Source organism: Oryzias latipes, chromosome 14 (genome assembly GCF_002234675.1).
Source record: "Oryzias latipes chromosome 14, ASM223467v1".
Classification (NCBI taxonomy): Eukaryota; Metazoa; Chordata; class Actinopteri; order Beloniformes; family Adrianichthyidae; genus Oryzias; species Oryzias latipes.
Window position 1 is genome coordinate 24,902,530 of NC_019872.2, and position 26,519 is coordinate 24,929,048.

The following is a 26,519-nucleotide window of genomic DNA, read 5'->3' on the forward strand; positions in this document are numbered from 1 at the left end:
CCCCCCCCCCCCCCGTCCCCTTTACTGTGGATACATCAGAATGGAGCAGAGCAGGGAATTTGTCACCCACCCAGTGTACTTTTATACATAACAAATACAATTTTTTTCAAACTACATCTTTGTCTACTCTTGATTCACGATCTGAAAAAGAAAAGACTCAAAAATCCCATTTTTAGCCTAAATTTTATACATGTCCTCCATCATCAGAAAGTGTCACTAGAACATGTTAAAAACATCAAAGAGAAAACTTTCATCGGATTGCGTCTTTAAGATATTCATTTGTTAATGCTATTGTGGAGTGACTAAGGGAAACCAATGGCACATTTGCTACAGTAAGTCCACAATTCAACGTAATAATAGTGCAACATATTGTGCTGAAATAAGGCACAATGGGAATTGTCTTCAGAAGTTTTATCAGTTGCACTCAGTAGAAACACTGCAACAGTGAAAATGGATTAAAGACCCAAACTAGACACAGAGACGCTAAACTAGACACTAAACACAAGAAAATGTCCAACCTGTCTGAGTTGTAGGTCAAACAAAAATCAAGCACTAGATATACATTTTTTAATAGAAGATAGGGATAGAAACCCTGTGACTTGTGTCAGGGTTCTGACTTTTTCCTTAATAAAGAGAAGAACCACACAGGAGATGAGAGTTTTTGCTAGACTTCTGCAGAAGGGAAAGCCCGTCTGTCAGAGGAGTTCTGCCTTCCCAGTGTATCCAGTCTGGTTTTATTGGTGGCCAGGGTTGAGAACATAAAAGTGGGCCATTCAATTAGACAGTACAGGAACATCATATCTTATATAGTCAGCACTTCTCACGTCTTAGTTTTCTTACTGAAAGATGGAACTGAGACAATCACATTATGGTGAGAATAGCATTTAAGCAAATGATAATTACGTAACTCTAACACCATGCTTATGACTAGAAAGTTACAGATAATGGTGTAAAGTCGTTTTTTAAACTTGATAAAATTACACAAATTTATATCAATGCAGCAAGAGATTAAGCAACTTTTTACTCTGAGAATCACAATTGCCATTTGGAGAAAGTTTGTGCGACATGCAGCATTTGATTTACCAGGTTTTCATTGTAAATGGGAATTTGTTCTCAACCCATCCTCCTGGCAAAATAAAGGTTAAATAAAAATAAATAAAATATTTCTAAAAGGTAAATAAATATTTCCTTTGATCAATAGGATTTACAATAAAAAAAACAGTGTAAAAGACCAAAAAACTAAAGCAGGTCTACCTGAGAATAGCTTCTTAAAAATCACTAAAGCAAACAGCAAACTCTAAATGTGCTGCGTGAGCCCAGTGTCAAATACAAAAGATAACTGTAATTACAGCCCAAACCATGGTGAAATATTTCAAAATAAAAGAAAAAGGTCAAGCTGTCATGTCTTGTTTTGTTTCTGAGGCTGCTTGGGTATCATTAGAGCTTATATCAGCAGGTCAGAGAGCTGATGTTGTAAATTTAGTTTTGCTTATCAGCACAAATGCATCGAGTTTGACTAAGGCTGGCAAAAAAACAACAACCCTACATCTACAAGTTTCTTCCAGATATCAGAAAATTCACACGGATAAGGGCATTCTCACTCATAAAAGTATTACTACCTCCGTAAAACTGAAATAACTCTTAAGGAAAAAGCTAATAATCAGTATTTTTAAAATGTCACAATATGAGAAAAATGTTTTCAGAAATAAAGAGACAATATGTAAAAGGAATAAAGCATTTTTTTATGCAATTCATGGCCCTGACTGCCCCATGACACGTACTGAGCAGCAGCACAACTAGAATAACTAGTTGTTCTGGTCTTAGACAGTATGCAGCTTTCAGGTCCCTTCACTGTAGATCTACACTCAGCATTGTTGAATGTAGAGCCCGGGCATACGCTGTGGAAGACATGAAACCTGCATGAAGCTGGGTGGAAGGATACGATGGGGAAATGCAGATGGGGCGGGGTGCAGTCCCTACCTCTGGGGTTATTGTGGAAGACACAGTTGTTGGCGCAAGTGTCAGGGTGGGAGTCCCAGAAAGAGGATGCACAGCAGCACAGAGGGGGGGGCTCCAACTTCAACTGAGACAGACGCTCCTTCATCTGAGCCCTCAGAGCATCGACAAACCTGCAGAGTTACAGCCTCAGCAACACAATCGCACAAGTTGCTTATAGAACAAGCGTGACTCCAGGACCCACTGTGTTTAAACTTTCAGCTCTGCTAGTACAAAAACTGCTATAAATCATCTGCTCAACTTTAAATGTCTTACTTCTTTTTAAAATATCATAAGGCAGGAAGTACAAATACAATGGTTTTACTTTTTTAATTTGTTCCATCTAGGGATGCCCTATTAGATATTTCTGTCCCAGATCCGATTCAGTCATTTGATTTTGGTTAATTATGATTCCTGTTTACATAAAAAATACTCAAAAAGATAGATAAATCTTTGTAGCAGCAGGACAATAAGGTGATACGTAGTCATTTGAGACACTACAGTGACTGTAAGCCTTAGTATGTTCAGAACATTTTTCATCAGATGTGATTCATATTTCCATTAAAATTAAAAAAGCATCGACTTTCTTCCAAAATCGTTGTTGGGGCATGAATGTGATGATGAGTTTTCATGACCAGCTCATATAAATGTAACAATTTATGAGAGATTGTTGATTTATTTAGTTTTATTTTTTTTAAATCACCTTTTTGCCTGCTTTGCAGCCGTCTCACTGCGTCTCTCTGTCGGAAGAAACACAAACCCGATCTTTTTTCTGTTAAATTGTCTTTGTAGGTCATTTGTGTCGAGACAAAAAGCAAGAGACACTTGGTGTCTGTTTTAAACGTTTTTCAAAGCGTTATGGAGCCCCGAGGTCAGAGTCCGTGAATATCTTGCTAACTTTCCCGAGATGTTTTTGTTCGCCTCCTGCTCAAACTGCTGCACTTTACGGCAGTAAAATGCAGTGATCCGTTTATGATAGGCAGACTTCTACTACTTCTACTAAGACATTTATTTGAAATAAGTACTGATCAAAATAATAAAAATAAATATATGATTCTGATCTGGAGACAACATCCGGTTTCGTTCGAGTCAGTAACGACTTGATCAGGCCTAATTTTCCTAATTCCGTCCATCATATTTTTATGTTTCTGCGTAGTCTCAGGAAAATCTATAAATATCCTTTTTTTTATGTTTGTGAAACATCCCAGAGCTCAAATGTGCTTCACTAAACTGCAATAGTGTTCTTGCAGGTGCACTGGGAGTACCTTCCACCTCTCTTCCTTTCTTCTTGTTTTCTGCTCTGCAGAAGGGCGGCTCTCTCCTCTTCCTCCAGCTGCAGTCGCTCTAGAATCAGAAGCTCTCGCTCCTCCAGATTGTGTCTGGCTTCTGCCAGCTGCTGGGCTTCCTCCAATCTTTTCTCTTCCTCCAGACGAATCTGTTCTTTCTCTGCTTTGATCCTTCAGTGAGATCAGGAAACAAGGCAAAATGAACTCCTTTGCTGCCAGTTTTGGACCCAAGACCCTGCAAACCCGAACGCTTAGGGGAGGCGTCATTTAGAAGCTCCCATCTTGAAAAGTCAAACGTTTGATCATCAGAATATTTTCTGCTGTTGGTTTAGGACAGAGTTTTATCACCAAGCTACTGAATTGATTCATTTCACAAACGAAAAGTTCCCAATTTGATCTTTAATTTAATGGGATTGAATTAAATTTTACATTTTTCTTTTTTTTAAAACAACGTTTTATAGTAAATTTCACATAACTGATCAAACTGAAAAACAATGATTACTAAAATAATTTCTTACCTAAAAAACTAAGAAGAAAAAAACCTTGCAGTGTAAATTTTTTGGGGGAAAAATATCCTTAAATGCACCAGTAACATTTACATGAGTGTACTTTAGCTTCATTATAAATAAAATGTATGCTAAAGCTATTAGCTAGGTTCATCACCCAAGCCTCGCTGACATAAAAAGTCCCGGACTCCAACGGAGGCGTCCTCACCTGGCCGACCTCTGCAGGTGTTTCCTGTGCTGTCTGTTTTCCTTCACTTGTTCTCGTTCGGTGCTCATGGCCAGACGTCGGTGCATCAGGAACTGAAACTGTCGCTGCAGAAACAGACATTTGGGATTATCGTCAGACAGGACGCAAGTTAGCATTCAAAACCTGCTGCCTACCTGTTTTTTTAATTCCTGTTGCTCAGTTAGAGGCCAGGAAACCAGAGGGGTTGTGGGCTTAAAACCTGGATCAGGATTTGATTTAGCCTGATCTGAATGGCCATGTCCACTCATCTGAAAAACAAAAGATCTTTATCAGTATTTCTAAAATTGAGCACCGATCTATAAACAATGCTTAAAAGAGATTTTTTTTTAAATACCAACAGCAGAATGTTATCATTTATAGTTTAATAACAAAACCCAATCATCTTTAATAATTAGAAAAATATTTTTGGTCTAGTTTTAAAGCTGACAAATTGGAATTAAAGGAATGTTTTCTGCACATATAGAGCTCAATAAAGATGAACATTGACACTTAAGAGGCTATTTGAACATAAAACCTACTAAAAGTATTAGTATCACTGAAACAGCAGACACATCCTTTGATGTGTTTTACATGAATAGAGTTTGTGTTGTCTTTCTTGAATGGATCCCATTCAGAAAACCACAAGAATTCAAATCTTGAAGAAAAAAACATCTTTTTTGTTGTCTTTCTAGCTTAAAACACTGCAATTCTTAAGGTAAGCTTTTAGAGGCATTATGAACATTGTATATTTCATAGATCTTCAGAGAAAGCAAAGTCCTTTGGGTGTGATGACTGCAGACATTGTGAACTGTTTTTGGCCTATGGAGGACTTGCTGAAACAAACATCTCTCATCCACATGACTCAGATGCAGTTAAAGGACTATAAAAGATCACATGCACCATTTCTTGTAACCTGGACAAATACCATTTACAGCAAACCTGTACTAATTGAGCCATAAAATTTGTGTCTTTAAATGTTGTTCCTGGGTTTCCCGTATGTAAACATTACATTTAAAGTTAAACCTGCAGGTGGTGATTTGATCAAAAAAAAAAATCGAGAAAGTAAACTGGCCTGAAGCCCACCGCTATCCGGTTTAGCCGTTCCTGTTAGCAACTGTAAGACATAAAACATTTTACCGGTTATACAAGTAAAGTAATTATTATCAAGACCATACCACAAAGATCTTCTATGATCTTCTCACAGTCTGAATTACAAGCCAAGAAAGAGGAGAGAAAAATATCATAGCCTCAACGTGAGCGGAGCGTGTAAGACCCAGCATATGATCCATATTATTGATTCGTTGAAGCTTTTAACCAAATTATAGTTTAAATCTTTATTTTTTTATGCATCACTGTTTCAAAATTGTGACTTTCATGGTGAAGTCGATTTCTCTGCTCCTTTTTTTTTCATTTCTTACAGTTTTATGGACCTTAATTGAGAAAACGTTTTTTTTTGTTTTTAAATCGGCTGGTGCTGATGGTTTACTTTGAAAATGTGAACATTTAGCAAAACCTTATATGATGAATCTGTACCTTCAAATACTATTTGAATAAAAAACTGATTTGGTTGCAATAATAAACGTTATTTTACTCCAAACTACGTGTACTAGATCCTTCAAAATAATTGACTATAGTATGTATTTTAAAAAACCACAAATATTGATCACCTTCTGTTGAACAAGAGGACATTCATGTTGACCGAGAACCTCCTCCTCTGTTCTCCTCATAGGAGATTCAACTTCCTGTTGGGGGAAGCAACAGTTTTTCTTCATTATAAACTGAACACGTATGCAGACGCTCACTCAGAAAAAAATAAATAATGGGAAGTGGATGTGAAAGAGGAACCAAGCGCTCGACACAAACACTCACATGTCTGGTCGGAGAGATCTTCCATCTGTCTCCGGGAAGCTCTGATGCCGTTTCCCCCTCCTGGGTGAGTCGACAGGCAGCAAGTCTAAGTCTGACCTTGCTCGTGCCTTCATCCGGCTGGAAAAAAGAAGGGGAAAATAAATAAATATACTTCCACGTTAGTAACTGAAGCATGAATATAAGTCATATGAGGAAATGGCACAATCATTCTGAATGAAACTGGATTTTCCGACGAGAATAAAAATAACAGTTGTAACAGACAGACACTTTGTCATGATTGAAGCACAAAACAGGATTTTAGCAGAACATCTTGTTGTAATTTAATGGCAAGTGCTGCTTAGCGACAATAATGCCTAAAAAAAAAAAATTCCAGCTCTTAAAATATTAAAAACTTTTTGTGTTTTTAGTGTAGAAAAACTAGTCAGTGCCCTCTGGTGGATTAACTATTACCGTACACTATGATTTTAAACTGTCGAGTAACATTTTAAGCGTTTCAAACACAAAGACAAAATAGCTGGGAACTCTTAAAGACCTGATGAAAATTCAATTTTTTTCCTGTGTTTTTAACATGTTCTTGTGGAATTTTCTGATGTTGGAGAACATAAATAAAGGAAATCATGAGCATTTATGAGTATTTCTTTATTTAAGATTAGGAGCGGACTATTGGAACAAGCTGGTAAGAGAGACATACAAGTTACTACGGCAAGCCACAAGCTCCCTGCTCCGTTTTAATCTGAAGCATCCGCTTGTAGACAACTACATCTGTTTTATTTGCTGGCATTTGGCTCAAAACTGTACAGCTCCAATATTGCACGGCATTTTTGTTGCACCAGAAATGTTAGCTTGGGGGTGGGAGTGGCTGTAAATTAGCTGGGGGAGCATGCAAAAAGGTGGATGATGAGAAGTGCGGACAGGCTTACTCCTCGGCAAGAGTCCCGCCCATAACCCAGGGGCAAATTTCTAATGAGTTACTGCTACTCTGCAGAAACTAGGTCCTAGAAAACGACAGGTTTTTTATTTATGCTAAAAACAGTATAATCCTAATTAAAAGACCACTGGGAATGATTTGAATATAAATAAAAAAAGATCATTTTAGTGGTTATTAAAGATAAAAAGGTTCTTTGAAATATTATTCTGTTAAACAACAGAAGAAGAATGTTGGCTTTTTAAAAGTTAAAGTTTAAAGTTATGTTTTGGGTTTTGTTTTCATTCACAGCTTTGTCTGAGTGCAAGATAACACTTTTACTCCTCATTTAGAAATCTCAATTGCTTTGTAAACAAACATAAGATGTGTTTCAATTGTGACAAAAGAGGAGCTTTTGCACATTAAATTTAAAAAAATGTAGGTAAAATTGTACTGGAGAAAGCAGAACAGTCAGAAAAAAAAACTATGAAAATATAAAACGAAATTATAGCCTTTTAAAATAAAGCTTTTTTGTAAAATCTTGAGACACTTAAGGGGTACTATTTGATTTTAGTGGAAACTTAAGTAAAACCTGGATTTATTGTTTCAAACCAGATTACTGCACCTTTCAATGAAAAATGAGGAGACGTCTTTTCTTGGAAAAGCTGTTCTAAAGGAAACCGATAACGTCTTCTTCAGAAAATATACTGTTAAGACTGATCACAAACATGTAGACAGCAGCACTATCTGCAGCATCTGAGGTTGACCTTAAGCTTTTATTAGAATGAAGACATTTTGAAGGGGGTGATCACTGACTAAAATTGCATGCCAATGGGCCCATGAATAAATGTGAAAAAGTTTTGTTTGAGAAATTAAATGCTGGAACAAAAGATCTGAACAAACTGACATTTCTCTTTGTTGCCTGAACAGTTCACTAGAAAGATGGAAATGTCTTCCACCTTAACTTTAATTGTTTTTTCCCCAACATATCTATATAAAAATCTCAGTTGACTGACTCCTGATCTTCATATTTCTCAAACTCTGCTTTTGTGTCAAGAAAAACATACTTTGCTGAATAACTTTGATAACGCCAGTAAACGGCACAAAAGCATTTTTCTGAAAAGTCTCACAATTCAGAAATGAAAAGTGTAGAAAATAATCTATAAGGTCAGATTTATACTCTTGGAAGTAAAATATCCACACATTTAATTTAAAGCTAGAAGCACATTCATTAACAGGAGGTTTTCTTTTTCTGTGTTTTTTAAAATCACCTTACAGCCTTACCCCTTCAGAGATCCTCTGTTTCTCACTGGCAGACAAACGCCAAGGCCGTATCTGATAATACTGAATTGATCGTTCAGGGTTTACCTGGAAAATACAGAACAGTTAAGCAATCAGCACAACTGGACCGTAACGAGAAAGAGCAGGAGAAGTTTCACCAGACTCACCTTCTGTTTGGTGAATTGTAAATGTTGTTTTTTTTTACCATTTATGCAAGACTGGGGACTCGAACCCACAGTCGGGTCAAACCAAAAGCGCTCAGAAATCCTCCGTAAAGGGTTCAACTGGGAGGTTAAATCTCAAACCACTCCAGAAGTGCTGCCCAAACTTCTGCTCACTAATAAATGGGCCTAATGTAAAGGAAAAATGTGAATGCTAAGTAATTATCTTGAATAACACTGGGTTTGTGTGCTTTCATATAAATATTTATTTTAAAAATATGCTGGTTTTCTTATGTCTTTGTGGTTCTACAAAGATTTAGATTTTTTTTCTGCCATTTGCAGTATAACTGTGCTGATTTAAAACATCTGCACACGAAAACATTTCATAATCTCGACTTGCAAATCAACTGCATCAATGGTGCTTCAAAAGTAGAAGACTTTACCCCGGCATTTGGATGAAGTTGTTGTCCCTTCTCGCAGACTTGTGCTCGTTTTGCCAGACGGCGGCGCACTTCGTCTTGAAATCGTCTAAGGCTTTCTTCATTTATTCTTTTCTTCTCTGCCTGCAGCTCCTCAGTCAGCAAAGCAAGAGCCTCCAACAGACAAAGAGAGACCAGTTTCAACAGGGCCTTGTTTTAAGAACTGCAACAAGATTATTTATTAAAATAAAACAAGAAAAATGTATTTTAAACCCCTGGATATTGTGGTCAAATGTAGAGTTCAATAACTGAGTTATTATGAAGCGAGTTTTAATTTACATGTCTAAGTTTATCTATAATGAAATACTTGATATAGTTTAAGTTTTTTTTTTGTAAATAAATCAATATTAAACTGAACTTTACTTAGGAAATGTACATTGATAAATCAAATCCTTAAATTTTCAAAAAACTACAATGTTTATTTATTTTGAAAAAAAATTGAAATCTAAAAAAACAACGTAATAACTAGATGAATAATACGTCAAACTTGGGGATAATAAATAATGAGCTGGTTAACTATTTTCACCTAGTGAAATAACCAGCTTTTTGACAATGGTACACGTCACAGCACATTTTTAGTGTTACTACACATACTATAAATAGGGCAAACTTAAAATATGGATGTTGTCAAAGTATATATGATTTTAAAAATATATAATTACTGTATAAAAATAATAGTTTTGTTTTTTTTTTAAATCAAAACTCAGTTCATGATTTAATTTGATGCTTTTCAATTAATACTATTGTAAAGAAAATATTATTCTATCCTAAAACCAATTTGTTTTTTTCCCATTAAATTAAATAAGTGATATGAACTGAAAAAAACAGTGGAGCTCCCATTATTTTAATCTTTTTCTTGTCTGACCATGACAAAAATAAACTGCTTAAAGATCAAATCAATTCATCTGCCAACTTTAAAAATATATATGTTTTCTTCTTAAAAAAAACTAACCTTACAACGACAGTGTATTGCTTACACCGTGACGTGCATTTGTCCCCTCCCATCTGTCCTACAACCTAGAAACCATTGCTAGAAACACACAAACAAAAGCTAGCTTGGTGTGTTAGCATAAAACTCACCGACGGGTGTTCCGGGAAATCCTGTCCCTCTTCGACCCAGGCTCCTACAGCTACCACTGCGGGGTTCCTCTCGGCCAAAACCCTGCTGGATGCGGGGACTCGGTTTACCGCGTTCTTCCTGACCGGAGCTCTGCTGCTGCGTCGGTTTGCTGCTGGACCTCTCACCCGTTTAGCACTCATTAGTAACTTAGTTGCTTTGAACAGGCACTTACAGAAATTACCGTGGAGCCTTTTCACCTTTTAAAATATAAATAAAGGGATTGAAGTAATTGAGTCTCGCCCGAGCAAATGTAATGGTTAGAACCCGATGGACGGAGGTGCAACCGAGAACTACCAAGTTGTTTGAGTTTCGCTCATTTTCTTTGAGACCAGAGGAGGTCCAGCTCATGACTGCCCCCTGTGGCGAGGAGGACCCACTGCACAACAGAACAGGAAAAAATACAGCAACGAACAAATTAAAGAAAATAAATTTACGAGAAAATTTTACGTTAAAATTGTTTAAACATCTAAACAAGTGTTAAGTTTTTTTTTAATATATATGAAATACATAAATGCAAACTACTAATAGATTTTTAAAAAATACGGTGCCTTATAGACAATAATATTAAAACACACAAAACATTATCTAGCAAGCCCATTTAGTAAATAAAAATAAACTAGTAAAGTAAGATAAACCCAGCTGTCATAGTTGCAGAAAAATGGGGTTTTAAAGTACAGCTCAAAACCAGCAGGTGGAGCAACATAAAAAGTTTGGAGATGCTAAGCCTAATCTTCCACAATGCCCACTTTGAATTTTAATGCAGACATAATATATTGCAAAATATAGAAAAAAATATTTTCATTCTGCATGTAGATTATTCCACAGCATTCTAGGACATCCACAAAGCTTTTAATTGCTTTTTATGAATATTTTTTTTGTCTACATTTATTTTTACTTTTACACCGTTTATCACAGAAACAGGAATTTTGACGTGTTTTTTATTCCAAGAAATAACTGCGACTAGGACATTTTCAGAAGTTTTCATCTTTTCAATGTATTTATTAAAAAAAAAACCATAAGACCACCTTACAGTGAAAAAGAATTTACTGAGTGTTCAACATGGGCACTCAAATATAAAGGTTACTCTGAATATCTGTGGTTCTGACAAACTTGCGAAAGACATCTGTGGTTGGAGGCTGGTCCAGCTGAGGAGAAAGGAACAGACAATGTTAATAAAAAGAAAAAAATTGAATAAAAATTCATACCAATACCGGTAAATTGAAAAGAATTAGCCAAAAAGTGAGAACTTTTGAGAAATACAAGAAATACTTAAAGTATTCTCTCTGGGTTGCGTATATTTTTATACAATGCTTTCACAAAATGTTTTAAAACGTTTAATTTTCATGTTATTTCTGAAAAATCCAGATGAACACCTCCATCATTTATTAATTACCGGTAATAACTCTACATTATCACCATGTGGAGAAAATCAGCTGAAGAATTACATTTCCATTTGACTACGGGAAGCTAGCGCAAAGTACTAAAAGTTCTTTAAGAAGTTTTTAATCACAGAAAAAAGTAACCTGAATGTTAACTTTGACACTTCTTACAATTGGTCAGGTGGAATTCAAGATGCCTGAAAGGCGAGTCTACTGTACAGCCATCTCCATCATAAATTCTGTATTATTTATTAAATTGGCAGCAGTTTTTCTCATGAAAATGAAGTGCTCAGATTTGGCCTCCTCTCCACAAGTAAAGCTGTTAAAGCTCATCAGAGCTGTAAAAATGAAACCATGAAAACCTGTTGGACAACCCTCAACGGACATAAAATAAAATAGCAAATTTGCGCATAAAGTTGGAGTTGTGGAAACTTGACTGACTCAAATGGCAACAACAACAAAAAAAAAAAACTTTTTTGGCACCAATAGATTCAACTATAAAATTCAACTCCATCAGCGGTCAGAACCTGCACTTTAATCACAGGCTGGGTTCTGGCCAGAATCCGATGATGCTGGACATTTGTGACTTTTATTCAAAAGGCATTTGCATATAGACAACGGGAGGCTCACCTGCATCACTTTGCCAAGTTTGGTTAACACAGGCATATAGGTCTCCATGGTGACAGAGTCGGGGCCAATGACATCACTGTAACACTGATAAACAACAGCAGCAATGCAGTGGACCTGGCAGTGGTTCAGCACTGGTTAAAAACAAAAACAATGACATTTTAGTCATCTATTTAAAGCGACATACAAAAGAGAACAATGCAAGATTATCTAAGCACCACACAATGGAACAATTGATGACAAATGAACATGTCTGACTGCAGGTGGGTAACGCATCTGTGATGAAGACTCCAACTCTTTATCCAGGTGACACATCTGTTTGCTTGGATTGAGTGTCTGTAAGTGAACACACTAAAATAACCTAATCAGGATGCAGGACTATGTGGGCTCCCTGAGAGCAGTGGAGCATAATGGCTCCACATTTTATTCAGTTGGCAGGCGCATTAGTCCTGAGTAACTGTTTTCTCCACTTACACACATCAGGATCAATGGGAAGTTCATGTTTTTCCCCACAAGGACACCTCAAAGGGACACGTTAGAAAGCAAATCTGCCCAATGATACATTCGGGATGGATATCCAGCATTTCCTGTTTGCTATTATAACGCTTCTGTGAGTTTAGTGTATTTAAGTTACAGCCAACGACAAAGGAAATGTGCTTTTTAAATAATGCCATAACAAGGCAGGTTCATTATTTTGTAATTGGTGAAACTATAGCCATGCTTTTAGTACGTCTCTCCTGTTACATGTTTTGGTTTGTTAAATAAAGTTAAAAAAAAAAATGAAAGCTGAAAGCGACGTGGTATAGTCTGTAGCTGCTACCCTCATGTCTCCCTCACACTCCCCCTCTGCCCCTGCCCCCCTGGTCAGAGCTGCGTATGATAAATTCATAAGAAAAAGAATGGTTTTATCTCCATAGCAACCATTTTATATCTTTGTCACCTGAGGGTGACGAACAGGTCTATGTAATTTTTTTGAAGAATCTGCAAAAGAAAACCTTTGGACTTCCTTGACAACTGAGGTTTTTTTTGTTTGTTTTTTGCTAACTACACCCAAAATATTTTACAATGTTGTTTTTTTTTTTCAAAGTTATAAATCAAGCTCGCGAATTTAAACAAAATTCTAAAACAGTGTTTTTCTACCAGTGTGTTGTAAGGTGTGCCGTTGGAAATTATACAATTTCACCTAATTGGTCTTATTGCCAGGACGTTAACTCTGTTCGTCTAAAAAGGCAAAGGATTCACACAAAAAGAGCATAAAAGAAGGTTTTGTTTTTGTTTTGTTTTTATTTTTATTTAAGACACTTTGATAGAAGTTGTTATATTTTCAGTTGGTGGTGTAGATTGTGATAATTAAAGGATTAAGTGCACTTTGCCACAAAAAAAGTTGAAAAAAACCCAGCTATAAAACAACTAAAGAAAATTTTCACTTAATTTATTCTAAAACTAACTAAATGTGTGATAGGAATTGTGTTTACTATCCTTACTTTTCTCTCTTTTGACCTTTTATTCCAGATTTCTAAACACAAAAATAGTTATTTTAATTTAAAAACTGTTGTCGTGAATAACTAGTTCCTTATAAAAACAATGCTATAAGGCAAAGTCTGCGGCCACATGCAACGTTTTATTATCAGTGAACCCACTTGTTAATAAAAAGCTGAATACATTGTAGGAAATATTAAAATGGAAGCTTTTTAGCACAACATCAAAACCTGAAAGGTTTTTGATGAATACCATCTTCTAGAAAGACGTTTATTTGGTGTTTGAGAGGCGGAAGCTTTACAGTAATAACAGAAAGGAGTTAAATGGTTAAATCGATCTTGCTTAATGCCGGCAGTGCGTCCTAAGGGGGAAGTGTTATGATCTGGGCTCCTATTAGCCAGTCAGCCTCAAGTTCAGCGACTTGATGCGTCTCCTCTTCCTAAAAAGATGTCAGCAGACAGCCAGGAAGTACTAAATGACTATGTACTTTTATCAATAGATATTTTTCCTCCTTGGCGGCATTAATGTATTTTAAGATGACAAAGCCAGGATCCATTAAGGTCAAATTAAGGCAGAGTGCTTCAGGGACCATGAACCACCATTTTCACAAATGGATTTTCCACCACAGAGTCCAGACTGTGCTCCGTTGAGAGTCTGTGGGATGTGATGTCGAGAACTTTAAACAGCAGTCCAACTTTCCCATCATCATAACAAGTTGCTGCAACTTTGAACGTAAATAAAAGCTGTTGCATTGAAAAGCAGACGGTAAAACAAAAGAACAGGAAATGGGGAACGTAAAGGTGGTCCAGGAAACAAGGATGCAATGACTTGAAACAAGATAAAAAAAACTAAAAAAACGAATTAAAATATTTATAATTAAACAAGTTGCCTAAACAAATGTACAAAACTGGATCGAAATGAAAACACATCCCGATACCTTTGCTGCACTTCATGGTAATAAAATGATCCGTTCATGACATATGGAATCCTACTAGGGGATTTATTTTAAATAAATAACAAACTGATCAAAAAAATAAGGATAAAATAAATATCTGGACCCTGATTGGGATACAACATCCAATTCAGAGGGAATCTTAGACTACGTGGCTCCATTTCAGATCACGTAATTGATTCAGGACATCTCTAGGAAGAATTGTGGTTTGATCTGTGAATCGTTGATCTTGATTCACAAATCTAACCGCCATTTGTGTAACAATCCACAGCCCTGATCATTGGTTTATGGGTCAAAAAGGTCATTCCCTCCATTTGTAAGGTAATCATTTCTACAGTAACATGTCCCTTTAATGTACATTTGATTTTGTTCCAACTTGGTGTTTGATAGCTGACGGTTTTAATAAACAGCAGGACAACAGCAGCTTGTCAAACACTGTTGTTTGGATGGGATTAGAAAACAAATTTGATGAGTAATTATTGTACAAATCCTAACTATGCCAAAGTAATCATCGTGTTTTCAAATCCATGATTCATGTGAGGATTAGAAACATGGGTTTAGAAAATAATATTTATGAAAACAGCTTTTTCTGTGTTAAAAAAAACAAACATTTTCTGCAGTATTGGAGATAGAAACTGCATGTTTGGCACTGAATTTATTGCATACAGTGGTGCAAAAAGTATTTAGTCAGCCACCAATTGTGCAAGTTCTTCCACTAAAAAAGGTGAGGGGCCTGTAATTTTCATCATAGGTATACCTCAATTATGAGATACAAAGATGTCTATGAAGACTCTCATTCATCCAGATTGGTTCCATTGTAGTAGGTTTAAGGGATGTCATCTGGACTTGGTTTTTAAAGTTAGAAGACGTTTCACCTCTTATCCAAGAGGCTTTGTCAATTCTGAAATAGCTGGTCGAGGAGCTGGTATATATGGGGGAGGAGTCAGACCTGAAACTGGATGGTATTGTCAACTTAGCCTACACTCTTAACGACCCGAAACCATGTAGGCTAAGTTGACAATACCATCCAGTTTCAGGTCTGACTCCTCCCCCATGAGCGCATATATACCAGCTCCTCGACCAGCCATTTCAGAATTGACAAAGCCTCTTGGATAAGAGGTGAAACGTCTTCTAACTTTTAAAACCAAGTCCAGATGACAGCCCCTAAACCCACTACTATGAGAGACAAAATGAGAGAAAAAAAAAAAATCACATTGTCTAATTTTTAAAGAATTTATTTGTACATTATGTGGAAAATAAGTATTTGGTCAATAACAAAAGCTCAACTCAATACTTTGTTATATACCCTTTGTTGGCAATGACAGCAGTCAAACGTTTTCACAAGGTTTTCACAACCTGCTGCTCTTATTTTGGCCCATTCCTCCATGCAGATCTCCCCTAGAGTAGAGATGTTCTTTAGCTGTTGCTGAGCAACACAGACTTTCAACTCCCTCCAAAGATTTTCTATGGGGTTGAGATCTGGAGACTAGCTAGGCCTCTCCAGACACTTGAAATGCTTCTTACAAAGTTGCTCCTTAGCTACCCGGGCAACACGTGTTTGGGATTGTTTCATGCTAAAAGACCCAGCCATGTTTCATCTTCAATGCTCTTGCTGATGGAAAGAGGTTTTTACTCAAAATCTGTCGATTCATGGCCCCATTCACTCTTTCACTACACGGATCAGTCGACGTGGTCCCTTTGCTGAAAAACAGCCTCAAAGCATGATGTTTCCACCCCCATGCTTTACAGTATGTATGGTTATCTTTGGGTGCAAGTCGGCATTCTATCAGTTCATACCAAAAAGTTCTATTTTGGTTTCATCTGACCACAGGACATTCTCCCAATCCTCTTCTGGATCATCCAAATGCTCTGTACTGGCTTTAGCAGGGGGACACGTTTGGCACTGCAGGATTTGAGTCCCTGGTGGTGTAGTGTGTTACTGATGGTAGCCTTTGTCACTTTGGTCCCAGCTCTCTGCAGGTCATTCACTAGGTCCCCCCGTGTGGTTCTGGGATTTTTGCTCACTGTTCTTGAGATCATTTTAACCTCACGTTTGAGATCTGTACAGATCCCCTAAATCTTTCTTCCCAGCCTTTTGCAAGTTCATAATTTGGTTTCTAGTGTCCTTAGACAGCTCTTTATTCTTGGCCATAGTGGAGTTTGGAGTGCGACTGTTTGAGGTTGTGGACAGGTGTCTTTTATATATAAAACAAGTTCAAACTGGTGCCGTTACTAGACGGTAAAGAGTGGAGGACAGAGAACCCTCTTACAGAAGAAGTTACACGTCTGTGAGATCCAGAAATCTTGCTTCTTAGTAGGTGACCAAATACCGGTACTTATTTTTCCACCAAAATTTACAAATAAATTCTTTAAAAATCAGACAGTGTGATTTTCTGCATTTCTTTTTCTTCTTTTATCTCTCATAGTTGAGATTAACCTTTGATGGAAATTCTAGGCATCTCTCATTATTTTAAGAGGGAGAACTTGCACAATTGGTGGCTGAAAAAGTACTTTTTTTGCCCCACTGTATGTGAGACAAAGCACAAGCAGAGGATATGTCACCCTTGAGGTAAGAGAAGCTGGGAGCGTACCTGCTGCTGGAAGCCCTGTGACTATGTTGGGCTGCTCCAGTGACTGGCAGACAGGCTGATCACTGAAAGCAGCGGTGTGGAGAGAGCGCAGGAAGGGAGCAGAGCTGCTGGACAGATAATTTTCTGTCTTGTAATCAGCCACAGAGCTGTCTGACAGCACAGTCACGTTCAGCCCCCTGTGCTGCACACAGTCGAACACCTGCAAAGCGACAGTGTCACAATATGACCACCTTCTTCAGTGCCTATTAAGGCACACATTTCCAACAGAAATTATTCATTAAACGCCACGAGAATATTCCAGAAGCACAACAAACAAAAAATCTTTAGTAGAAAATAGGATTTATTGGTTAAACTTGTGCTGCAGCAGACGAGAACGCGATAATTTCTCCAATCTTTCCTTTACGAGCTTTGAAAAAACAAAGCCCAAAGTGTGAAATCTGGGTTTGGCTCTCTGATGCACAACAAATTCTTCCAAACTGTAGGCTTAAAGTAGCATCTGATTCTCAAGATTGCCTCAATTATCAGTCCACCATCATAATTGTTCTCCTTGTGTGAAACGCATTAGAAACCTGATCCTGTCTGAATGTGTACAGCAGGCCGTATTTACATATTTATGTCTTGTTATGTTTACCATCAATACAATCACGTCTCACGCTCTTTTAACACCGCAGCAAATTAACAGATGCTAATTATGTCCTCCTGCTGCCACGCTGCGCCGCATCTTGAGTGAGAGTTAAAAAAAAAAAAAAAGGTGGGCCAGCTGTAAATTTGAAACGCTTTTACAAGCTGAGGAGAAGCAGCTGCTGCCCGAAACATCTGCAATAAACATCACCGACCTTCTCCGTCCACTGAAAAAGCTGGTCTTCTGCAATGTAGCAGGTCACTCTGCAGATCAGCACCTGCAAAGACAAACGTGCGGACATATTTAAAAAAACAACTCAGCAGGAAAACAGACAGTACTTAAAGACCCACTCAGACAAAAAAATGTGTTTTTGGTGCTTTAAACATGTTCTCTGGGCTTTTTCTGATGATGAGCATTTATATAAGAAACGTAAGCTCAAAATGACATTTCTGAGTTTTTCTTTATTTACCGGTAAATTGTGTGAATCAAGAGCATACGAAAAAAGGGGTTTATTTGTGACGTTGAAAATATGCTGGACGGGTCAGAAGCTTCCTCTTTTGAGCTCTCAGCAACCGGGAGCGGTCCTGCCCACAATTAAGAAGCAAATTTCTTATCAACTACTGCCGCTCTGCATAAAACTATGTCCTAAAAACGTCACAGGCTTTTTGATTTAGGCTAAAAGTGAAACACGTAATCATAATTAAGAGATCACTGGGAACGCTTTGAAATAGATCAAAAGATGATCAGAGTGAGACTCTAAAAACTGGCAAATGACAGTAAGAAACAATACAAGTATCACTTAATGTGGCAACAGTTACAAACATATACAAAAACTGTCCAATACACACAAATGAAACAAGGTTTGGAGAGGTGTTGCATTTATTGACAATATATAAGAACTGGACTGAGTGAGTCCTTAGTTTTAAACCAGCGAAGTCAATTAAGTCGCCATTTTTTTTGCAACATGGACTGCGCCACGTTTGAGCCACATGAAGTCAGTAAGCATTGATTGGTCCAAGTTGGTCTTGGTCAACATTTCTATGGCAACCGCTCTCATCAATCAAGAGAGCTTTTCTTTTAGAAAGAGCTGGTATTTGCCCATGCAGGCGGTTGTGATTAAGGCATATGTATGTACATATGTATGTACGGTATGTATGTACGTACAGTGTGTATGTATGTACAGTATGTATGTATGTATGTATGTATGTACGTACGTACGTACGTACGTACGTACGTACGTACGTACGCACGCATGCATGCATGCATGCAATGTATGTATGTATGTATGTATGTATGTATGTATGTATGTATGTATGTATGTATGTATGTATGTATGTATGTATGTATGTATGTATGTATGTACCGGTATGTATGTATGTATGTATGTATGTACCGGTATGTATGTATGTATGTATGTACCGGTATGTATGTATGTATGTATGTACCGGTATGTATGTATGTATGTATGTATGTATGTATGTATGTATGTATGTATGTATGTATGTATGTATGTATGTAGCTTCAATGAAACAAGTTTAAAAAGTATTAATATTTTCTTCCTATTAAATAACAAAATTGGCCAATCTAAACTTTATACACATTTCAATCTGCATATCAAACTGGAAACACTAATATCAGGATTTTGATTATTCAAACTGTCTGTAATCTTTTGCATAGTCGTAAAATATTCCATCAAGCTTTCATGAAAGCACCACAGAATTAATAGACTTTTTTTTTTGTAATTTTCGTCACTTTACAGCAATCATCTCTGGGCACTTTAAAGTGATGTAGAAACAAATTGCCTTGCCTCAAGCACTTGTGACAGAGGTGAGTCATAGTCTCTCCCCCAATTTCCATCTGATTATCACTGTTTAAAGTGCGACTGTTCAACATCCAAGGAACTGGCCACCTTTATATCCATTTAAAATTTCAAAGACTTAATTTTGAAACTAAACTGGACGAATATCCTCAAAATCCACAAAAGCATAAAAAGAGGATCAACTATAATTATTAAAATGTAATTATTATATAAAATATTGTAAAAGACGGAAGTCATTTGAAGTTGAAGTCAGCCCTGGTGGTAACTGTATTTCCCGCAGCGGTGTAATTTATGGCAGACTGTGGCAGTATTCTTTGCCCACAGCTGCTTCTGCTGTCCTTCAGTACATTAAATCCCTGCAGGAATCTGAAGAGGTGATAAATCTGTAGCCTCCACAGCAGCTCTGTGCTTCAAACGTGGTCATTTGCTGCGTTTATCCCAATTAAATCATGAGCCACCGACAGCAGGCAAATAGAAAGTAACCGCACGCCTCCGCGCACACTGCGGTCCACTGGAAGTCTGTGTTCTGACAGCTTATTTAACGGAAACTAGATTTCCAGGTTCATCTTTGGGTGTGAAATAACCCCTGACCATTTTCAAAAACAGAAATATTCTTTATTTTAACAACGGCATAACTATCCTTTGTTAGAATAATGATTCCAAGCCATCTTGTGTTGATTTGGTGATAACGTGTTCACTTAAAAACTTCTGAACACAGAATTTTGAAGAGTTCAACAGTGAGGCGTTTCTGTCTACTGGTAGTTAGGCAAAAGAAAGCATATGCTCTTCTTTTTTTTTTCTCTGCGCGTCACTCACTGATGGGATGTCCTTATGTCTGTAGAAAACACATGCCGACTCCTCGCTGCTTTGCCCAGCCACAGCCCGGCTTCTCTCGTTCCACACCGACGCACGTCCAACTGCGTCCCAGTTTGACGAGCTGAGAACGTACGCTGACAGGAAGCCTGTGAAGACACATCCGCTCAGTATTCAGCTCACAGGAAAACTGTTTTATTCACGCTGCAGCTCATGCCATCTTTGACAAGCTCTGCTTTGACATCTCAAATCTGAAAACAAATATATATATTTTAAGAAAATGACTGTCTTCATGATCTGTTAATATTTGGGGTTTGTTAATAATTTACACATTCATTTCAGGCCTGCACGTTTCCGCAATTTAACATCATGTAAGGGTCGTGTCCTACAGCCACTACAGACATTTTGTGGCTATTGCATGGATGAAAATTTGTCATGTGAATATATATAGGGAAAAAAAGTGAGAAAAGTTGTGCGTGAAATTTTCTTGCACTTTCTGTCCCCCTATGCCTTCCTGCTGTCTGGCATTGGGCCCCCGTGGCGGTCCTGCTGACCTGGGTGGCAGATGTGATTGCCCGGCGGGCAGTTATCTCTATCTAGGGCGGGGGGTCCTGGCTACCACCGCTGCTTTGGTGGGGGTCCTGGTGTGGGGATGACCGGGGCACTCTCCCTTTTTCCTTTTACATTTTATCATCCACCATGGAAGAACGTAAACACTCACTCGAGCTCAGGTGTCTCACCTTTTAACAAATAGGTTGCGTGACTGAATGAAATGATTCACATGCGTTGGTCTGAATGGATAAGTATGCATGTGTCCATATGATTAGGTTAGAAAATGTGAATAAAAGAGCATTTTAAAGCAGAGACTGTTCTTCAAATGAGTGATAAAAAACGAAGCCTTCTGGGTTGAATCAGTTTTAATGATTTTTTATAATGATTTATATATTTTGTCTTATTTGTGCTTCAGAAAAGAAAAAAAGACAATTCAGCTTTTAATAGTAACCATTTAAAATGACAAGATCTGTATTTGTGCAAAACTGTAGCAGAAAATCTTAAACAGATCCTTAAACTTTCCTGGTTGCAGCAGTTAAGTCCCACTCCAATCAATTTCCTTGATCTATTTTCAAAGTGTTCACAGTGGTCTTTTAAACATAATAGTTCCGTTTTAGCCATAAATAAATACAAACCTGTGTTGTTTTTTCTAAGACCTAGTTTCTGCAGAGTGGCAGGAGTCCATTAGAAATTTACCGCTGAGTTGTGGGAGGGGATCCTTGTCAGGATGCGAATCAATTTCAGGAGAAAAGATGATCTGTTAAAGTGTAAGGTCTTCAACTTCCCCTTTCTCTGTGGTGTCTTTAAATTTTAAAATATTTTAGAACTAAAAATGATGCCCAGGAGATCTAATAAAACGCAGAGAAGAGTTGGACTCTTGGCATAACTCCAATCCGGCAGCAGCTTGTTTTTGTCAACTATTTGCTCTTTTGTAGTAAAAACCTAAATGTTCGCTTTCTGGCAAATTGTTTGACGCCCAGCCAGCAGCTATGAAGGACCTCTGCTAATGTTAAAGGCGCAGGAAAATAAATGGGAGGCGCACGTTTTTGCCCCCAATACTTACTGGCAGCATTGTGTCCCACAGCAAGGAAGAAATCTGAACACTGGAGTTTGTTTCCAGACGCCAGCGACTGCGAAGTTTCGGGATTCCAGAGCAGGTTTACCTCCCTGAAGAATGGAGATGAAGTTTAGAAACAATTATTTATAATGTTCTGGTGATCATTAAAGAAAAGGGCAGCTTTTATTCCATTATCATTTACAAGCAAGATGCTTTTGAACTTTTCCGTTTTTTACGCCATGGTCAACATTTTTTTGTTTTTGTTTGTTTGCTTCTAATTACATTTAAATTTCAGGAACAGCCACTGAAACACGGCGTACCTATTAGTCAGATTTTATGAAAGCTCTCCTAAGCACTCTGTGCTGCAGCATGGCCGGCTTTTAAACTGAAGTGTTTGGGTTCGGCCCACTCTCAAGAGATAAATGGGAAAACAAAGCAAACCCATCAGTCATTGGAGACAAGGCAACGGCGTAATGTGCACGCGGGACGGGAGAAGCAACATCTCTCTAAAAGCCGTTCAAACGAAAATGTAAGTGAAGATTCATCGTCAGCTGTTGCAGTAATGCGTTTGGTTTTAGCCACCTTCACGCCGTAGACAGACACCTGACAGTATGTCGGTGCAGCAGAGATAATTGTTTACAGATACTGCCTGCCGCAGTGTGGTAATTCTTGCTTTGTATCTAGTAGATTTACATTTACACCTCCTATTTTCACAACATCTTGAGTTGTCAGGTAAACTTTGGCCCATCAGAAAATTAAAAGGCAGAAGACCTAAACATGACCCTTCAAAATACAAAAATATTACCATTGTTATTTGGTTTGGAAGTTTTCAGCATTTACCACTGAAGCTTTAACACCTAAAAACTTAACTGATCTTCTAAAATACATGAATGAAAGAAAAACAAATAAAATTTCAGCCAACAGCGTAACTTCTTTTTGTCTTTGCAGGAAAAGCTGAACGAGCCACTTCATTCGGTTCAGACCGGACTGTCGTCTAACGAACTTTCCTGTTCTGTTCCAAAGCTAGTAAACAAAACCACATGACAAAATATCTCTTCAGTCATTGGCCAGGAATTACGAGGGCGGGGAAAAGCCACAAGAGGCAGAAGTTTTGGAAGTCCTGCACGTTGTGTGTAGGACTTCAAGTTTGTGTGCAAGTTTGTGTCGGGATAGATTCAAACTTTATATTTCAATCACAAATTTTGAACGCCTGAATCATAGTCAGGCTCAGCACTTTTTACTTGCCAGTGGAGGCGTGCTGCAGGGCGGTTATTGCCTAGAAAATAGCCAAGAAGGTACACTAATAAGTGTTTATGACAGATATAGATTGTCAGGAAAACAGTGTGAGAAGCAAAGTGGATCACGTTAAAAGCTGTTTTAAGTTGTTCCTAATTCACCACAGTTCAGTGTGTTGCTGTGTCTCATCGTTGTGGTGTTATGGCATGTTTTAAGAGAATTCTGTTGATAAACTACAAGGAAGCTTTAAGGACAATGTAACAGCACTGCCTATCGCCGCGTAGCGAGACGCAGAAAAGCACGTAAGAAGCTTCTTTTAACGGTGTTAAAATATATGTTTTAATAAATAAACAGTTGGACCCTTTTTCCCTGTTTGGACTCTACCTTATTCAGACTGGACACATTTGGTTCACTTGAAATCAACCAGAGTTTGTTTCCCCCGATGATCCAGAACAAATTTTCAGTCTAAATACACCCGAGTGGACCCTGATCCGAGACCAGGAAGGAAACACTCTCTGACCCATCTTTCGAGGTGGTCTTGGTTCGTTTCCAATCAGGCTGAGCTTCGATTCACTCTGAGATTCCTCGGTCAGAATACAGTCCGTTCCCGGAGAGGAACAACTGGACCAAAACAGTAGCGGACGAAAAAGACAGAGTAGGAATGATGTAAACAAATGAGCCGCGGACAAATCTAAAGCAACAATTGCCGTGTTATCAAACAGGAAAAAAAGGGTCCAACTGTTTATTTGTTAGACCTTAGTTTAACACAGGGGAAACACTCTTTTCTGTACACGCATCAGGGCTGCTGTGACGTCACCCTAAAAGCTACCTTGTAGTTCCTAACAGAATTATCTTAAAATAATGCCATAACACCCCAACAATGAGACACGGCAACTTATTGAAATGTGATCGAGTGAATTTAGGCTAATCAAAACAACTTTTAGCGTGATACACATTGCTTCTCATAAAAATCTGTCATAAACACTTATTAGCGACCCTACTCAGGTGAAAGAAGGGGGCGGGTTGCTCTGCGCCAACAGTCCCGCCCAAGACTCAGAGGTGAAATTCTGACGAACTACTGCTGCTCTGCAGAAACTATGTCTTATGTCCTGTTCCAGACTAACGCTTGTAAAGAAAACCACATGACTAAAGATCTCTTAATTCATTGGTCAGGAAAAACAAGGGTGGAGCAAAGCAATGAGAGGCAGAAATTGTCTTGCTCTTGCAATTCTTGTCAGAATAGTTCACTTATTGAAACTTTATATTTCACGGACCAATTTTAATCCTCTGCATCAACGTTAGGTACAACAATTTTTTTATTTTGCTACTTTGGTACGGCGGGGGCATGCTGAAAGATGGTTATTGAGGAGAGAAGTAACGCTGATAAGTGTTTATGACATATTACAATTGTAAACCGTGTGGGAAGCAATGTCCATCTCGTTAAAAGTAGTTTCAATGAGCCTGCATTTATCCAACCAAATGTCAATGAGTTGCTGTGTCTCATCGTTGCTCCGCATTTGTGTTTTCATCCTGTAATGCCCGGCAACGGTGGATGTTTTGGTCAAGTTGCTCTGCCGAAGAAAACCCAGAGTTAACCGGAGCTCAGTCCGATTGGAAACGAACCAAGACCACCTCCAAAGATGTCTCAGAGAACAGTTACTGATCCTGGACCAGAATCCGGTTTGGTGTAATCAGACTGAAAATTCGTTCCAGATTCCATTTGTTCCACTGCACACAAAACACTACCATCCTAAATGCATTTATTATTTGTTAAATTCAGATTAAGTCCTATATTGGTTATTTTTTTAAATAAATATTTTAAACAGCACAGGGGCATTTGGGTCAAAGCATCAGCTAACAGAAGTTGTACGTATCAAGCTCTCTCTTCTTGTTGTTTTTTTGCCCAACGTTTTAGAACATGCTCAGAAATGTATTTTTAATGTGAGTGGGGGGCGTTTCATTAAAGTTGTTGCTAAAAACACATGTGTCATGTTAGCTTTGCTAGCAGTTGCTTCCTCACAAACCAGCACCAGAATGTTTATATTAAACAATAAACAAATGAAAATATATATGTATGTGTGTGTGTGTGTGTGTGTGTACATGAGGTCCATCTACACATTTTCCACACATTTCCTGCTTATTTAAGTCGTGAACAAACTACATTTAAAGATTTCCAAACGTGCTACATGACTAACAGGATTTACCTCTTTTTCTCTAGTTCTCTGCGGATTTCTTCATCTTCTTCGTTTTCTACAAAGTCCTCGTCCTCTTCTTCCACGGCCCGTGAACACACAGATAAAACTTCACCGAAAAATGTCGCCATAACGGCAAGATTTGCGAAAGAAACTGAAAGTTTAGCAACTGATTTTTCCCACCAGGCGCTGTGACGTCAGTCTACAACTTCCTCCGGCACCGGAAATGTTTTCAAAATAAAGTCCCTTTGATTTATTCTATATTCCTTCTTAAACAAAACAGTTGAAATCAAAGTCCTATTTATTTGCAGACAAAAAAATAAATAAATAAGAATAATAAAATAAAAATAATAAACCCAAAAAGACTGTTTTTTTCTTGAAATTGTTGCGAATATTATGTACTGTAATGTATAAATGTTGTGACTTAACCAGGAGTGTTTAATTCTCTTATATTGTGTATATTGTGCATTTTTCTGTGATTCGCTTCCAGTGTTTCTGTCTATCTCTAAAATGCATTTTAGATAAGTCATTCAGGAAGAAATTTTTATAGAGACTTCCATCAGATTTTACCAAGATAACAAAATAGGATTTGGGCCATGGATAAAAAATGATAATAAAAGGCCAGAAAAAAAAAATCTGACTTTTTTTTTAAAATCAGAATTCTGAGATTCATGTGAGCATTCAGAGAAGAAAAGTAAAAAATCTGAGATTAAAATTAGAATTCTGAGATTAAAGTAAAAATTCTAAGATTAAATTAAGAATTCTGAAATTAAAGTCAGAATTCTGAGATTAAAGTTGAAATTCTGAGATTAAAGGTAAAATTATAAGAAAAAAGTCAGATTTCTGAAATTAAAATAAAAATTCTTAGATTAATTTTAAAATTTGTCAGATTGGTCAGAATTCTGAGGGAAAAGGGTCAAAACTCTGCAATTAAAGTTAAAATTCTGAGATTAAAATCAGTAGTCCGAGGAAAAAATGTTAGAATTTTTACATCAAAGTCCCAATTCCTTTTGGCCCTTTGTTTTTTTCTCAATGGCCCAAATCCTTTTCTGTAGATAACAGACCCTTTTTATTTGTTAAAAAAATCAAATTATGGCACACACCAAAAAAAGCACTAAACTTATTTTATCACTTCCAGTGACATATCATCAACATGCAATCATTTTATAGCAAGATAAATTGTTATAGCAATCAGTACTGATTTTAGTACTTATCTAGATTTGTGACTATTGCTTCAGGATTGACTTGAAATATGTGAATAGCTGTCTAACCTCGTTTTACTGACTCAAAGTTGCATGAAAGCCCTCCCCTGTGAGCAGTGCACCGCCATCAGTTCTGGTAATATGTACAGGCACTGTATGAAAATCCATCAG

General features: G+C 37.5%; 2 protein-coding genes across 2 annotated transcripts; both read right to left on the reverse strand.

Moving 5' to 3' along the window:
- Positions 1–176: 176 nt before the first annotated feature.
- On the reverse strand, positions 177–10,180 carry ccdc15 (coiled-coil domain containing 15). The gene is made up of 10 exons (XM_011483908.3): positions 9,788–10,180; positions 8,672–8,821; positions 8,071–8,154; positions 5,883–5,999; positions 5,681–5,755; positions 4,169–4,282; positions 3,996–4,099; positions 3,261–3,452; positions 1,981–2,129; positions 177–1,898 (listed from the first exon to the last, which is right to left on the reverse strand). The coding sequence occupies exons 1-10, from the start codon at positions 9,965–9,967 to the stop codon at positions 1,849–1,851; spliced, it is 1,215 nt and encodes a 404-aa protein (XP_011482210.1). The 5' UTR covers positions 9,968–10,180; the 3' UTR covers positions 177–1,848.
- A 625-nt stretch (positions 10,181–10,805) lies between these two features.
- On the reverse strand, positions 10,806–25,367 carry psmg1 (proteasome assembly chaperone 1). Its single transcript, XM_004076777.4, has 7 exons — positions 25,159–25,367; positions 21,725–21,828; positions 20,113–20,258; positions 17,692–17,754; positions 16,856–17,054; positions 11,837–11,967; positions 10,806–10,972 (listed from the first exon to the last, which is right to left on the reverse strand). The coding sequence occupies exons 1-7, from the start codon at positions 25,275–25,277 to the stop codon at positions 10,895–10,897; spliced, it is 840 nt and encodes a 279-aa protein (XP_004076825.1). The 5' UTR covers positions 25,278–25,367; the 3' UTR covers positions 10,806–10,894.
- Positions 25,368–26,519: the final 1,152 nt, after the last annotated feature.

Excerpts from the sequence above, each read along its gene's own strand:
- ccdc15 (XM_011483908.3), bottom strand. The coding sequence starts at position 9,967 with ATGAGTGCTAAACGGGTGAGAGGTCCAGCAGCAAACCGACGCAGCAGC. Across the intron at positions 8,155-8,671 it reads AACTTCATCCAAATGCCGGG|GTAAACCCTGAACGATCAAT; the intron begins GTAAAGTCTTCT and ends TGTATTTTCCAG. Across the intron at positions 2,130-3,260 it reads GAAAGGAAGAGAGGTGGAAG|GTTTGTCGATGCTCTGAGGG; the intron begins GTACTCCCAGTG and ends GTAACTCTGCAG.
- psmg1 (XM_004076777.4), bottom strand. The coding sequence starts at position 25,277 with ATGGCGACATTTTTCGGTGAAGTTTTATCTGTGTGTTCACGGGCCGTG. Across the intron at positions 17,755-20,112 it reads GACATAAGGACATCCCATCA|GTGCTGATCTGCAGAGTGAC; the intron begins GTGAGTGACGCG and ends TTGTCTTTGCAG. Across the intron at positions 10,973-11,836 it reads AACTTGGCAAAGTGATGCAG|CTGGACCAGCCTCCAACCAC; the intron begins GTGAGCCTCCCG and ends CTTTCTCCTCAG.